Source organism: Lates calcarifer, linkage group LG21 (assembly GCF_001640805.2).
Source record: "Lates calcarifer isolate ASB-BC8 linkage group LG21, TLL_Latcal_v3, whole genome shotgun sequence".
NCBI classification, from domain to species: Eukaryota; Metazoa; Chordata; class Actinopteri; family Centropomidae; genus Lates; species Lates calcarifer.
The window spans coordinates 26429932-26446235 of NC_066853.1; the positions used below are offsets into that span (position 1 = coordinate 26429932).

At 38.8% G+C, this 16304-nt stretch overlaps 1 protein-coding gene across 8 annotated transcripts in view; it reads right to left on the reverse strand.

Annotated features, from left to right (window-relative positions):
• The window catches only part of usp32 (ubiquitin specific peptidase 32), a 55467-nt gene extending 39192 nt beyond the window's left edge, over nt 1-16275 (reverse strand). For all 8 annotated transcript variants that reach the window (XM_018701208.2, XM_018701219.2, XM_018701201.2 and 5 more), the window contains exons 1-2: nt 15957-16275; nt 2140-2267 (exon numbers count right to left, since the gene is read on the reverse strand). In XM_018701208.2, the coding sequence (XP_018556724.1) occupies nt 2140-2267; nt 15957-16014 (186 nt within the window). In that variant the 5' untranslated portion in view covers nt 16015-16275. The remainder of the gene's footprint in view (nt 1-2139; nt 2268-15956) is intronic.
• Between the last annotated feature and the right edge of the window lie 29 nt (nt 16276-16304).

Here is a 16304-nt window from a genome sequence, read left to right on the forward strand (position 1 = left end):
CCACAAACTTCTTGAAGCCCCCTCGTATGTGTGTACCATTAAGTGATATAATGTGATAGGACAAAGCAGAAAATGATACTGGATGCATGTAAGCATGTATTAATTCAGAAGAACTCCTCAGATGATGGGAAACACAGTTGATGGTATTGCAGCCAAATCTGAGCCATCTTTTTTGGAACACTGATTCCATTTTTATCCATTACAAAGTATTGTGGATCCTCTCTGCCTAACTCTGAATCTGAACACTGGCAAGTAATCAAAAGAAGAATATATTTAAACACATGACAGATCTGCTTTTTGTAAAAAGTGCTCCTGAGATTTCTTTGCATGAAAAATGATGTATGCTTCTTGACTGACTGGTTAGGCTGAGGCTTTCTTTGAACTATGCAGCAGACATGTTTCTGTTTGAAGAAACCAGCAGTAAGCTTGCATCTGGACCACTGTCACCGCAGTAACTGCTGCCATGGTGACAAAGGAGAAGAAGAAGGAGTAGAAAGATGCTGAGAGAAAGAGGAGGGAAGACATGTGCTGTAGGGTTCAATGAAGTAAGCACTGTGTTTAAGGATTCTGGCAGCAGACGGAATGGGCAGGATGACTAACAGTGGCCTTGTTGATGCACTCTGAAAGAACATGATGACAATTGAACCAGAGGAACTGAGAAATAAGAAGCCCTGGTTGCATCACGGTCACGGTCTCCTGCGCTGGGGATTTTCTATAATCTAAGACTGTTTTGGTTAACAGATAACCAATAAGTGCTACATATGCCGGCTTTCCCACAGTGTACTGACACAATGTAGAGTGCAGAGATGCACTGCCTTGCCTGAAATGCAGCCTGCCTCCACAAATGGACTACACTGAAATAGAGCATCAACCTACAGAGGAAAAAGGGTAGAGGTGCTGAATCACCCCGTAAATCCCACATAATCAATGAGAGAAGCAACTGTTTACGCTGCCCATCTGGCTCAGCAGGTGACAGTGATTGATAAAAGACATTATATAGGCAGGGATAAACAGTGGCAAGAAAAAGTCTGTGAACGTTTTGGAATTTCATGGTTTTCTGCATTAATTTGTCATAAAATGTGATCTGATCTTCATCTAAGTCAAGGGTATTGGGAAATATAATGTGCCTAAAATAATAACACATTTTTCTTTCATGTCTTGATTGAACACACTCATTCAACATTCAAAATGGTAGTGGAAAAAGTAAGTGAACCCTTGGAATTAATAGCTGGTTGACCGCCCCTTTATCTGTCAAACTACATGGAAAATTGACACTCTTCAGTCATCATATAGTATGTGTATATAGTATATAGTCATCACCTTCCATCATTGCTTGAATAGAGTGGATGGAATGGATTCTAAGTAGCACTTCTATCTGTGATACAAATACTACTTCTGACATACAGTATTTTGTGGACCACTTTAGAAGTACTGAGATTCAGCCCAAGGCATAGTGGGCCAGTCCTACTGCCATTCTGCATGGCTGATGGCCCATCAGTTGACACTTAAGATTGATCCCTGGCTGTCTAATGACCGGGCCCATCATGCTCTTTCAACAGGAAATACATACCATTAAGGCAGTAATAATGCTTTTCATGGGACCTATAAGTTCTCTAGTGGTGTGCAGAGGTGGACACTGTGCTGGGTAAAACTGCCAGAGGAAGACTGCAGATATAAAAAGAGGTATTAATAATTCTTTTCATATTAAGGATCAAACTCCAGTTTCTGAGATGGCTGTCTTCTCTGGATGTATGGTATTTGATTCAGGGAGAACGATAAAGGAGAGCTCCAGATTTAAAAAAAAAAAAAAAAATCATTTATCACTTTGGGACTGAACTCCGAGCTGTAATGCTGTCCAGTCCAATGGTGATCTCCGTGTTCCACAACACACTCACTAAAATCAGCTGAGTCTTCCCAAGTTTGTCTGAATTTAAAGGGTTATTCACTTGCACTGAAGACTTTTCTGGGCTTATACCCACTAAGGATCATTTATATTCCAGAGGACTCTGGAAACACTGCAAAGATCAATGTAACCTAAACTATTCCAATGGCTACCTAGAAGTTATTTTGCTGTGACCATCTCTTCAAATTGACTGTTTAGCTGAATGGTACTTGGTGTGTGACATCACTATGGCTTACCTCTGCAACTTTAGGGGGAACTCCATCTCCCAGCACTTCCCTGTAAAAGCACTGCTGGGTCATGTAATAGGAGAGGCCGCTGGTTCTCTTGAAGGCATCCTTCAGCCGTTTCAATTCCACATCAGTGACTACAGAGGCAAGAAGATTAGAAAAGAGATGATTAATTTAGGGATATTCAATAACTGTTGTCAGACAACTAGTGGTTTGATGTGTATTTGCATGCAATTTTACAGTGTGCTTTGCTTCTTCATAAAACTAAACATAAATGAGGAGTGGAGAGGAGTGTCAGCAAAACTATCTGATGACTACATGTAATTGGGGGAAAGGGGAAAAGCATTTGTTCTTTTTGTGATTTGGATGAAAAGGGTGAAAATGTAACTGTTGGTAGTTCCTCAGTTAAGTCTGCGTATGTATGCGTATGCATAATGTATTCAAATTCATGCATTTTTACACACACAAAAATGTCCTCCTCTGAGCTACAGTCCATTAGAGATGTACCAAGAACAACCACTCTGTTGAACAATTCCAGCCATCAACAACCAATCATATTTCAGTTACAGACAAATTTATCAAAGATCTGGGCTGTTACAGTTTAGTTATGAGATATGTAAGAACACGTAAGGTAGAGGTTGAGGTTTTGGTGGGAGCTGGCAGCAGGGTGTAGTGAGAAGTGTCAGGTTATGACAGCTGCCCTGTACACCTCTTTGAATATGACTGGATGTTGCTGCTTAATAAGCAGCTGATGCAAGCATAACTTCAGAGCTCTACCTGAACTAATGCTGTGCTTCATTACTGTGATTTCTTATCTCTAACAAAGCACCTGTTTGACGAACAAACAAAAGACAAAATAATACTATCAAAAAATCTAAACTTGGTGACAAGTGAACTACAGTCAAAGGGTTTCACCTATCAGTGATAGTTTTAAGAGCCCACAACAATATTAACAATATCACAAAACTGTTGCTCAGACAATATTTGTGTTAAAAGGTCAACTCTAAAGAAATGTTACTGTTATGGATTTTCAGTTTATGATACTGATTCATATTTTACACATTGCGGATTTAAAGCTTGTCTATTGCTGAGTAATAGTGGAGCTGTGACCATCAGCTGTATCATCCATGCAGCATTTAATGTAACACATATCCTTTTGTCCTCTGCTGCACTCTGGTGAAGTCTTCCACTTCAGGTCAACACTGTGTCACAGAGTGTGTGTGACACCAGGATGGAGTCCCAAAGGCAACAATTACCTTGCTCGCTCTGCTGCTACAGTTAAACACATAGAGCTCTATTGTCACCAAATCTAGATTAAACACTGATGGAGTTTTCCAGTTACAGAGGCGCTCTATGGGCTGTGCCATCTGTTGAACTGGATCACCACCACTCAGGGCCAGTAGAGGTGTGGAGTCACTAGTGCAGAAACCACTATAACTGACCTGCAATTAATTTAATACAGCAGTTGGAGTAAGGGTTTTTGAGTTATCTACCAAACATAACTTGAAAATCCACTCACTGATAAAAATCGGAGTAGAATTTACAGGATTTCTCTTTAATTTTTACATCAGTAGTACTAGGAAGGTAGCATTACCATAACATGATGTGTGCTGTGAGACTAGCTAATTAAAATAACTTACTAAACACATTAATTTCACCCAAACAACCACAACAATCAGGTCACATTACTGGTCACTGATAACTCAGTTTGATGATCTGCTCTTGTCTGACGTGCAATAAAATGTGTGTTAATGCAAACATCACTTTCTGTCAAAGCCTCACTTATTTTAGCTTTCCATGGCCCCGAAATAACACAATATCAACACATGCAATGTCTTACTGTGCCACTCACACTGTGCTGCATTACAGCTGATCACAGTACAATTGTCAAAACATTTGTTCAAATGGAACTGACACATAAATACTGTCATGCCAACTTTGCCCATTTGTATATTCTTGACTGTTCAAAGAGTGAATGGTGATTAAATGATCCTCATCAACATGACCACCTCAGGAGATACTGTCCCTACAACATTAAAACTCAGTGGTTGAAAAAATACATTCATTGGCCTTTTATTTTGAAATGTGGTGTAACACTTTATTTCAGGTCCCTCCAGTTTAGTGTTAATGAGCGGTATTTAGTTTTGTATTTGTCAACAACATAGCTTGTAATAGCTGCTTAAACTAAACTTTTTTTTTAAAAATGTTTTAAATGTTTGTACACTTCTTATACAAAAGTGTTGCCAACATGTTTATGCCCTGTTACCATCAGGTACTGACCCCAGCCTGTAGAGGGCAATAGAATCCATATGGCTTCAGGTTTAAACACACTTTTGACCGATCTATCTGAGTCTCATCATCTAAAAGGACTACTCCAGCTTCTCCTTTATGGTTTAAATAGATTCAAGAAGGTATGTAAAGTATATTCTCCAACCTAAAATTCACTTTAATCATCATTTTATGAATATCACACCTAGCTGCTAAACAATAAATATGGGACTATTTCCATTACTTTGTTTTAAGGGATGACTATACAATGTTGTGTTACAATGTTAAGTAGCTCTTGCACTGCAAAAAACCCTCCAACCACAGACCAAACAGTCAAAAGTAGTTCTAGATAACTAAGGTGGGTAAAGTGTGTACATGTAACTGGACGTAGAAACTCAATGCAAACTGAAACTTTCTTTTTCTACATTGCTGTGACTTAAACACGGCAAAAGTTAATACATAAGAAACAATGAATAAAGAAAAGACTGCTGTCAGGGGCAATAGGGAAAATAAAATTAATCAAGGAATCAGTTACAAGTAGCAGACTTGACATGTACAAACACCTTTATCTCATATAACCCATATAACAGCAAAACTTACAAAATTCAACTATCTTATTTCCACAATAGAGCTTTATATAAATTCTCTTAATCCTGTCATGTTCTTGAACATGCTGTGAGAAATTTATAAGAGAAGGTCAGGAAAACTGCAGAGGAAGTTTAAGTGCAGAATGAATGTAGTGAATGTAGCTACAACTGTTTTCTTTTCTCCCAATAGTGAAGATCACTAAGGACTGGACTGAGGCTTTGCAAGCTTTCTGATCAAACTAAAAACTTGCCACTGCATACTATTACTACATTAAAGGAATAATTCAGTAATTTGGCAAATACTTTCACTTCCAGAAAGCAGCAGTACAATATCTAAACTGTAAAAACACCAAGTTGTGGTTTTATAGGCTTACTGTGCAGGACTATTTCAGTGACTTCCTGGAGTACTGGAGTTTCCGCTAGTTGCCTGGCAATCTCTCAGAAGACTCAAGGACGTCAGCGCACAGAGCAAGGAAATTGTCCCACGTGTAGCCATGTGTTGTTTTTACTTTCAATTTTTGTCCCTATTAACATTACATAAACAAGGAACAAGAGATTAATCCGAGAGCTTTAGAGGTGCTGGTAGGAGGATCTTCTTACCTGTGGCCAGACCCAGTTAGTTTCCCACTATTTCCAGTCTTCACACTAAACTAACATCTGCCGCCTATTGTTTCATACTTGGTGTACGTATTGATCTTCTCTTCTAACTCTGGCAAGAAAGCAAACATGCAAATTCCCAAAACCCCAAAATATTCTATTAAGAGAATAATTAATTAACAGATGATTTTGTAGGAAATGCTGGTTACTACAGGACAACAGAGTGATCAGTCCCAGTCACTGACCAGACATGAAAGCCTACTTATGGTATACTAAAAAACACAATGTACTCCTAAAATCATATCACATCAGTTATCATGTTGTAATGGTTAGAGTTGCATCACTATTTTTGATTCTCTATGGGCTCATTAGAGGTTAGTAATAAAAACTGTTTTCTTTACAAAGCATAATTCTGTTTCACATCGCTACAGAGAGGGACTGACTGTTGATGACTTGAAGATGTGGATGACTTACAAAGGTCAGAGTCAAAGTCAAAACCACTCTAAACCAAGGCAGACAAACAAAAACCAACAGTTACAACACATAACCAACAACAGTGAGTGTGACAGTGAGCACCAGCAAACTCTGCAACCAGTTTAGTGTCTCTTTATTTTACTGGATTTTACTGGATGGTGTCTCTGTTGCTGCTGTTGGTCAAAAACAGGACTGAAGTGAAGTTGAGGAATTTTATCTTAATAATATATAATAAGAGTTGGCTGTTCAAATCTCACCCAAGAAAGATTAACAGCAATGATTTCACTAAAATCAGTGTGAAACCATGGGCTTTATTACAGAAACTTCCCAACATGCAGATCCTATCTGAACTGTCAGGTAACCGTGGTGACTGATTGATTTAGGGGAAAAAAAAAAGCATTACAGATGAATAGTTCCTGAGTCAGTCTTAATCAATCCTTGGTGAGGACACCAAGTAAGTAGAACTAAAACTAGTAAATTACTTGATCAACACACTGTGAGACTATGTGTTATCAGCAGTTGTTATAATCAAATTATCATGAAAGTAATTCCATCCATTATCTATACCTCCAATTTTTAAGGGTCATGGGGCGTGGGAGCCAATCTCTGACACTGGGTGAGAGGCAGGGTACACCCTGGACTGATCGCCAGTCTATCACAGAGCTGAAATGTATGGACAAGAAACCATTCACACTCACATTGACACCTACAGGCAATTTAGATGCCTACATGTCTTTGAACTGTGGGAGGAAGCCAGAACACCCTGAGAAAACCACGCAGGCACAGGGAGAACCCCACACAGAAAAACCGGAACTTTCTTGCTGTGAGGCGACAGTGCTAACAGTTGCACCACTGTGCTGCAAAAACACTAAATATTCTTTGCTTCAAGCTTCTCAAATGTGAGGATGTGTGGCTTCTTTTAGGTCAGTATAAAATGAATATTGTTGGTTTTAAACAAGCCATTTGAATACATCAGCTTATGCTTTAGGAAACTGTGAAGGCCAATTTTCACCATTTTCTGCCATGTCTGTCTAAATGACAAATGATTAAGATACTTTCAAATTCATGAAATTCAGCTACAAGCTCTGCTGGCTCTCATTTCCTCTTATACATGAGGGCTTGATTCTTGCTTCACTGAAGACTGGTTAGTGTCACAGAAATGTGTCATAGCATGGCCTCTGGAAACCCAAACAGTAAATAAAGAAAATGTCTAGTTTGTGAATTAGAGATAAGTGTTCTACTATACTACTGAGATAATAGCAAAATTGTTACAATTAGATGGACAAATGGGGAAGAAAACAAAGCAGTCCAGATTATGGAGAACACTCGTGTATTGTAATGCTGTGTGGGTGAACACTGGGCTGCATTAACTGCAGTAGTTACTATTCAATTCACAGTAAACAATGGGTCTGCAACTCCTCCCACACACCTTCCACTCACCCACACACACACACACACACACACACACACAGTCTTCAGACATAGTCTGGAACCACAGCATAGAATAGTTAATGCAAATATACATCACTGCATCACTGTATTTCTCTTTCTCTCTCTTTCTGATGCTGTACACACAGACAAACAAACGAACACACACACACACACACACACAAAGTTTTTGGTGTTTGACCACCTCACTAAATTATCATGGCAGCAGAGCAGCATGCGGCAGAGCCTTCTGCTGTGACTCAATATTTGCTGTCCTATGAAATAAGCTGGGCCTAGTCTGCCCACTGTTATCAGCAAGGCTGGAAACATCCTGGCAGCAAACGCCGAGGCTTCTGGAGCAGCATGCAAATACTGAACTCACATGAGCCCCGGTAACCTTTTAGTCATGGTGTCAACAGACACCTGCAGGCAGAAACATAGAGGGAGTCCTGTTCTTAAAAAGCTCATTTCACCTGCAGCCATGACACCAACCATTCAGCATGATGCTGCTGTTTAATGGGACTGGAAAGAGAAAAACATCAACAACAACAATACCTTTTTCAGAGCCAATAAATGAATTGATCCTCATAATAAAAGTGTAATCCTGTCTATTTATTCCAGTGACAGTAGTATCTGGGGGAAATTAATTCCATCAATAAATGAGAACAATGAAAACAACAAAAACAATTATGTACAGTCAGGCCTTTCAAAGGAAGCTAAACATTTTCAGTGTTTCTAAATCTAACTAAAATATTCACATTCAGGACAGTTGTGCTATCTTTTAGATCAAGCTATAAACACCAGAATGACTTACATATGTGCCCACTGGTTTTTTGTTGTTACATGTGAATAGGAGCAAAAATTGGTGTGTGTGACAATAACAACACTGGATGGAGACAATTCTGCGTGAGATGTCATCTACAGGTATCTCACTTGGCCCTTTGGTGATAATGAAACAAACTATCAATTAACTTTTCAAGCAAAAAGATTCAGATCCTCCTGTGCATTTCTACAGTTCCAACTTCCCAATGAAAACAATGCGAAAGAGGAATCAGCAGGTGATTCAACTGAAAAAGGCAAAGACCTACTCTCTGTGACAGGAATGAGTAAGAGAGGAACACCATGTGCTGTATACACTGCTCTCAGTGCAGCTCAACATTTGCACGGAAAACTAAATTTGCTGACTAAACTGCCCTGTTGTGCTGTAATGACAGCAATGTACTGACAACATGTTTACATCTGTTACATTTATTATTTGGGGTCTATGTTTAAAAAGCATTATTTAACTATGGATGCGCCAATCTGACTTTTTCAGTTCCATTATTGATACCTGTGCTTTTGGTGGTGGCCAATACTGAGTACTGATCGGATACCAGTGTTTAATCAATAAGCTGTATGCTTCACTGTGTAGAGGAGATTAGAATAATTATTTTATGTGTAAGGCAACACAAGGGTTGACTTTAACATTGCTTTCCTAACTTATCGAAACAAAATGTTACAAAAAATACACACACACACACACGTATATATAAAAACCTAATATGAATTTAATTGTCCACCAGCAACTTGGTAAAAAAAATCTTCACCATTAACAGTAACTACAGTGTTAAACAACTTCAAATAAGAACAAAATGTAAACATTAAATCACAGTGGTGTCACAAACACTGTACTGTGGTTCCTGGTATTCAGGTGATGAAGCCCTTGTTTTCAATGACTGTCAGGGGTTTTTCATCCAGGGTAATGAATTCAGCAACAGTTATTTTTGTCGCTTTCACACCTCAATACTGGGAAGTATCTCACGTCTTTGCAATGCATCTGTGAAGCTATGTTAGCTCTCTCCATCGAGCAAAATGTACGGATCCACCAACACACTGCTGACACACACAGACGTAAACACAGAATAACATAGAATTGAATAGATCAGCCCTGTCTTTTCAGATACCGATCCAGCTATTTGAGTCAGTATTGGACCAATGCCTAATATCAGTATCAGATTTATTACCAAAGTATTTATCAGTGATACAGTCAAGATGGAAAACACTATGAATATGCTGTGATGCATGTTGATTTAAGTGGTGCTCTTAAATTTTGTGTTAGTGGTTTTCAGTAAGGAGCACCTGCGTTACTGATGAAAAAGTTAGTGTGGATCCCTGCGCTGCTGTACATAACAAAAATAATGATGGCTGAGGTCCATTTAGCTGGTTCAGTTTCAAGGTCCTGGCAAAGTTCATGGTGGCTCACTGTCACACTGTCAGGACTTTCTGGGATACTTGAAAAGAATAGGGCCATCGTTAATGTTCTACTCTTAGTATGACAAAGTGTCTGTGTGTTGTTCAAAAAGTTCCATTTGGCTGACATGATTTTGAAAAGAGAAGCAAGCCAGTCACAATGATCAGTACTGTGGCCAATCTGGATCTACTTTAATGAACAGGTATCAGTTAAAATAAACCCAGTTGAATGCCAGTCCTTTGCTCACTTCACTTGATTAACTCAGCTGATACTGTCCACAACAACTGAAATGGAAGCTACTGTGGGTGCTACAATATAGATGAAAACGATGGGAGCCTCACCCTTACATGCAACATCTACAAACTAACATGACAGCTACACACAACTAGTTATTTTTTTTAGCAAAAAAAACACTCTGGTTTTTGCTTCTTACATGTGTTATACACATGGACCTTATGGAATTACCTGCATTCAAGTAGAAATTTTGATGAATTAACACAATCTACTGTAACAAATAACACACAAAAGCTAATTGGAGGAGGAGTTATCAAAGCTGGAGCCAAATCAATTAAACAAAAAAATTTGGAGTGTTGATTTGATTTGATTTATACTTAAAAAAATAAAAAGAGTTTGCTATTCACAAGAAGCATCTGCTGATGAGAACCATGCCAGGCAAAAGAGATCTCAGGAGTAGGGGTGTAAATTTTTAATGTTTCTTTATCAATAGATGGCCACATTAACTATCAATAGCTGGTGAGTGATTGACGATTTCTCAAACACAGTGGTCTTTTCCATAATACAGCCATTTTTAAGCAATGATGACTGTCACTATTCTACAAACTGACTAGACATAGTGCTAAACATAACAGACAGGCTCCATTGGAGAACACACATTTGATCAGACTAAACATGTTGGACATATTGAACAATTAAATCAATATATTTTCTGCTGTGCTAGTCCTTATTTCTAATGTCAGTGGTGATGCTGTATATTTATTGCGCTGTGATATCTGTTCATTTCTGATGTTACTGAGCTACCCATCATGCTGCACTGAAAGCAAATTCCACCAACCTCAGTCATGTGATCACTGAGTGATTCTGATTCTGTAACATTATCGAATAAACATGAATCACGTTATCCCAATCTTCCCACAGTAGATTGCAGGTTTAACTGGTTTTATATGAGATAATATGCACACCTTATCTACATTATGGGAATGACTCATGCATTGTATCTATCTTTAGTACAGTGATCAAAAACCCCTGCTGAACTGAAACATATGTACCAAGGAGGCACAAATACTTGTATCAACTTTATCAGTCCAGGAAATCTTTGAACATTTACTGTCCCTGGTAAAATGCATGGGGGGGGGGGGGGGGCTGGTTCACTACAGTTACACCTCATCCCTGTCTTATATTGTTGTTAACTGCCATCATCTGATAATCAATTAATCATTGATATCCTTACTGAGGAGACTTACAGTCAATAATTTTTGATTTGTATAAAGATGGAAGGGTTACAAAATCATTTCAAAAAGTTTAGATAGAGAGAAGTGGGCTCCCAGATGATTGAAGAGGACTCCAAAGCACAACACAGAATGCTCAGTGCTCAATGCAATGCTCAGCCCAGAGTGACAGCTAAAGGCTTAAAGGAATCATTGGAGCTGGTTAACATCTCTATTAACGAGAAAGTAAATCTACTACAGAATAACATGAAAATGTTGGTGTGACCCAGTCAGAGCCCAGACTTCAACCACTCAGAGATGTTGTAGAAAGGTCTCAGAGAGCCATTCACACCAGAGGCAGTTCTGTAGGAGGAACACTGCCACTTAAACCCACAGGCTCATGTAACTTTTTCTGCAGCACTGTGAAAGTTTAACAGGTGTGTTTGATAAAAATATGAAAGATTATAATTGTTTTGAATGTTTCCTTAAGACCAGTGTTTTTCTCTATACTTGTGACCAATTAATGCAGAAAGTCAGGACGTTCTCAAGGGTTCACTTATTTTTTCTGGCCCTACTGTATTTTCTGGCATTACATACATCAAACGATTACTCAGTTAATTGAGTCCATGATGGTAGACTAACTGATCGTGAAAATAATCATTATTTGCAGTGCAACTTACAACATAGAGGATAAAACAACACTGAATGTATCACTTTAGAAAACCAGCCCATTTCTTTTGAAATGTCAGTCTTAAGATTTTGGACCACCTCGGTATGACCTACCATTCTGTCAGTATATCTGAAGTTCCCACTCAGAGATTTACAGTACGGTTTGTGATCACCAATGAGCTCTTCGTCATGATTTTGGTTTCAGAAACATTAAAACTGATGCTGTTAAGCACGGTACCTTAGTTGTGCTACAACTACAAAAGCTTGAGTGTGCAAATTTAAGTGTTGCATCACTCTGTCATCACAGCATACACAGAGAACCTTTAATGAGATTTCGTTTTTTTTTTAAATCACATTTAAACAATAACTGCAGTGCACCCACTCAATTTAGTATTCTTCATTTTAGATGAAGCTACACCATTCTGCAAAGCTTAGTGCACTGCACTGTTCAGAGAAAAAGGTAGAAAAAACAACACACAGCCTTGTGATGCAGCTTTGCTTATACTAATGGCTTAAGACTATGTGTTATTGATTTATACCAGTAGCAGGAAGTCTATAACTGAAATAATTGAGGAACTCTCAGACCCTGTTCAACAGCCTGTCAAACTAATGAAATAATAAATGTTAAAATGGTACAATGAGTCATTCATAAAGCAAAAATAAATATTAAATTATCTTTATTAAAAAAAAGCACATATTTATGTATTATAACACTAACATACACCATACGGTTCATATCAAGTTTTTGAATATCTCAGTCAAATGTCACATATATATCCCACAGGTTGCAGAGTCCATTCAGTGTTAAACTGTATCCTAGATAACCCTTCTATCTACAGCCAACCTAAAAACATACAACTGTGATATGCTACCATGCAAATTGCAACAATAACCTGCCCATGTCTCCACTGCAAACACTATACTGGAAGCCGGCAGTAGACAAATCTAGATCCATTTCCAGGTAGCACAAAGTAAGAATGCAAAACAGCAGTCTATTGCCGAGGCTGATAAGACCTGTTGACGTTAACCAGAAATGAAAGGCTAGGCACTTCTCAGGTAACTCTAAGACTGTGTGTCAGAGTAGTTCAAATGATGACCATTGTGATTGCATTACTAAACTGTATGACAGTCGACCACAAAGGTTTAAATGATCTGTGAACATGCTCCAGTGGGGAAAAATTATGAAGCAGAATCTGATTCATGAATATTATGAACACATATACATCAAAAACATTTATATATTTTTACATATCCTCAACAGCCCTGCCCACTCAAACAGATATACACTTTTCAACAGGGGCTGTCTTGCAACAAAAAGGCAACTTATCCAGCTTCACAAAACAGTTAACATTAGGGATTAGAGTGTTGCAAAATAATGCACTGTAACACAACAGTGCCACAAACTATGGCTTCAGAATAACCATTAAGTTCAGCTAAGGCTTTTTGGCAATTGAATCAGGTATTATCTGTTGTAAAGATATAGCTGCTACTTCTGGAACTTTTCTTTCTCCACTCTAAATTGGCATTTGAAGAGGAGATTACTTTAAACATTAACCCTGCAGTTATGCAACACAGAATCACACCAGCTCTCTGGATAATTTCACAACACTATGATTCAATTGTGACAAATTGTGTTGTTTCTATAAATTTTGTACACTGAAGAACACAATAAGCATATTCAGCCGTGCACAGCTATGAAATTAAAAAGTGACTTTGTCAATCAATCAGGAACAAACACCTCACCCGAACAGACCTAAAATTAAAAGCTGAATTTATTCAAATTGCTGAATCCTTTTAACAAGAATGACACAGGTTTTACACTCCCATTACTCTTACCCTTATAATGCACCTAACTGTTTGAATGTTCAGACTTCAGATGACCTTTCTCTCTAAGCTATGTACACAGTCTTGTGCCTTTGACTTCCTTTCAAACGCTTTTGATCATACATGCTAATTTTCCACACCAATGATCAACCAGGACAGTTTCTTGCCCATTTAAGTACATATTATTTTCTGTTTATTTTCTGTAACTGAATTAATCACACTAATAATGTTACGTTTGTTGTATTTCAAAATATGCTCATCTAAAAGGACTAAAAGATGCAAGTATTCGGGCATTAATTTTACTAATCTATATATATATATGTATGTATACATGTCCTAGTAATCACACAATCTCCCAGTTAAAAACACTAGAGTGAACAAAGAGTATTAATTCAATCTTACAAAATTAGGCCTGAAGGAACTCTGAATAATTTTGAACTTACAACAGGAACACAAGCCTAACCTTAGGACAGGATGCTCCCACACCATCCTACTGGAGTCCTACTAGAGTGAGCTTTAATGAAAACTGACCCCATAATTGCTACAGTGGAGCCTGCTGTGGGAATTAGGAATGCTGCCATGTGACTAGTCAGATAAAGCTGGATGGCTGGATAATTACACCACCCCTGTGTCTAAGTGTGCCTGTGTGGTCACATGTGATCATGAGGGTGGGAATGACAATCAGCTTGAGGAATGTTCAAACCACCACATAATGAGCCGACAGTTAATATATGCCATATAGGTGATAAAAGACAGGTCAAGGTTTCATCATGTATGGGTCCCTGTGTGAAAACAGTCATTTTAAAGAATTCTGAACAAAAATAACTTACATATTAGTAAAGACACCATAATCATTTAGCTACATGTGAATGCAAAGGATAGGCCAGTATCACTTCCCTGTAGGATCCAGGTAAAGATATTACACTGTCATAGATAAATGTGTAACTGCTTCTCATGGCCTGGAATCCAGACTGACAAAGGTCAGCTGTTGCCAACCCAGGGAGTAAAGTGCAACTAGAAGGCCATTGGGGATAAGATCTCCTATGTACTTCCGGATGAATGCTCACCCACATTTTACATAAGTGCACCAACACTCAGACTGTGCACCAATTACAACCCAGCTATACCCACCTTTGTGCTTAGCTTGGTCTATCTAGAAGTACTCATGAATATAACCAGATATGACGGCAAGATTCTGTCGTGAATGCAACCATGAGTCTATATGAGGTGAAATATATCAGCGGACGTTGCAGTAGATACAGGCCTTGTCACTGCTCGGTATTATCAGAGATCAACCAATGGCTCCATCCGTTTAAAAAAATGCCCACGAGCTACATGTAAAGCGGCTGAATGCAGCGACAACAACGCAAAGCACATCTGTTTGTTGTTCTGCCAAACGCCCTGACTACACAGCCAGCTCATGTGTGTACAAATTAGCAGGAGCAACCCGACATTCCACTAGCACAAACACTGACCATTAACGTCAGCTAATATCATGTAAAACATAAAACAAACAGTGTAGAGGTATTTCCCTTTGAGGACTTAGCTGCGAGCCAGCTAACTGTCTAGCTAGACAAGTAAGCTAGCAGTAGCAGAGATATTAACGTTACTCAGCGGTAGCTAGCTAAGGTGATAAAAGCTAAGTGGCGCACTGTACTGTCAGCCAAAGAAGTTAGCACATATTTAAGGGTGTCTGCACAACTGTTTTGGTGAATCACTGTCAAGCCAACCCATCCCTAGCCTCACAAGTAAGGCTAATGCAAGTATAGAGAGAACGTCACACCAAGCACAATCCAAAAATGGGTCTATTTAACGTGACATTGTTTATAAGCAAAGGCACACGCTTCATAAAATACCAGCCAGTAGTATTTCGACATTGCCGTGAAGATTACTTCATTTCGGGATGGATATAATCCACAAATCGACTTTTGATTACAGTTAAATCAAACTTTAATGACTGGTAAACGGTTCTTACTGCAGGCAACGTAATGTACTTTAGTGGAAAGGAGATAGCTAATAATACGGGCTGTGCTATTGTAAACCTTAACATATAATTTATATCCGAACAGTTTTCAGAAATGTTTCTCTCCCGAATTCAATAATGGATCCTAGCGGTGCCCTAGAGCCCGTGGTTATTTTTTTGACAAGTGTCTACTATGCATAATGACCAGGGTCACTTAAACCGCTAGATTTTAGCGTGTGGTCAGGACGTCCACCTCATACATACCAGGCTAGCCTGATAGCAGACATTCAGCTAAGCTAGCGCAACTAAGGTGGATTTAGTCACTTGCTTTTCGGCTTTACCTCTCTTGACGGCCTCGTCATACGACAGGAATCCTATCCTCGACTCTTTGGCCCCCATGCTCCCCTCATTTCATTGCAATGTGAGGAAAGGAACGTTACAAGCTGAGTTGACCAGAAGTGTTTGTCGCCTTATCCGTTTATTGTGAAATAGGTTCCTGGTAGTGTGTATGTGGTGAACGGGTGAATGTTTTCAGCGACGCCTCCATTCTGTCACATGATCTGACTCTACAGGTCAGTTGATCAGCTCCTTCAAGTGTTTGTAAACACAACCAAAATGACGGACGGAAATGTTTTATTCCAAGGTCACTTTCTCCAAAATGAGTTTCCCTCTGTTTTTACAAACTACAA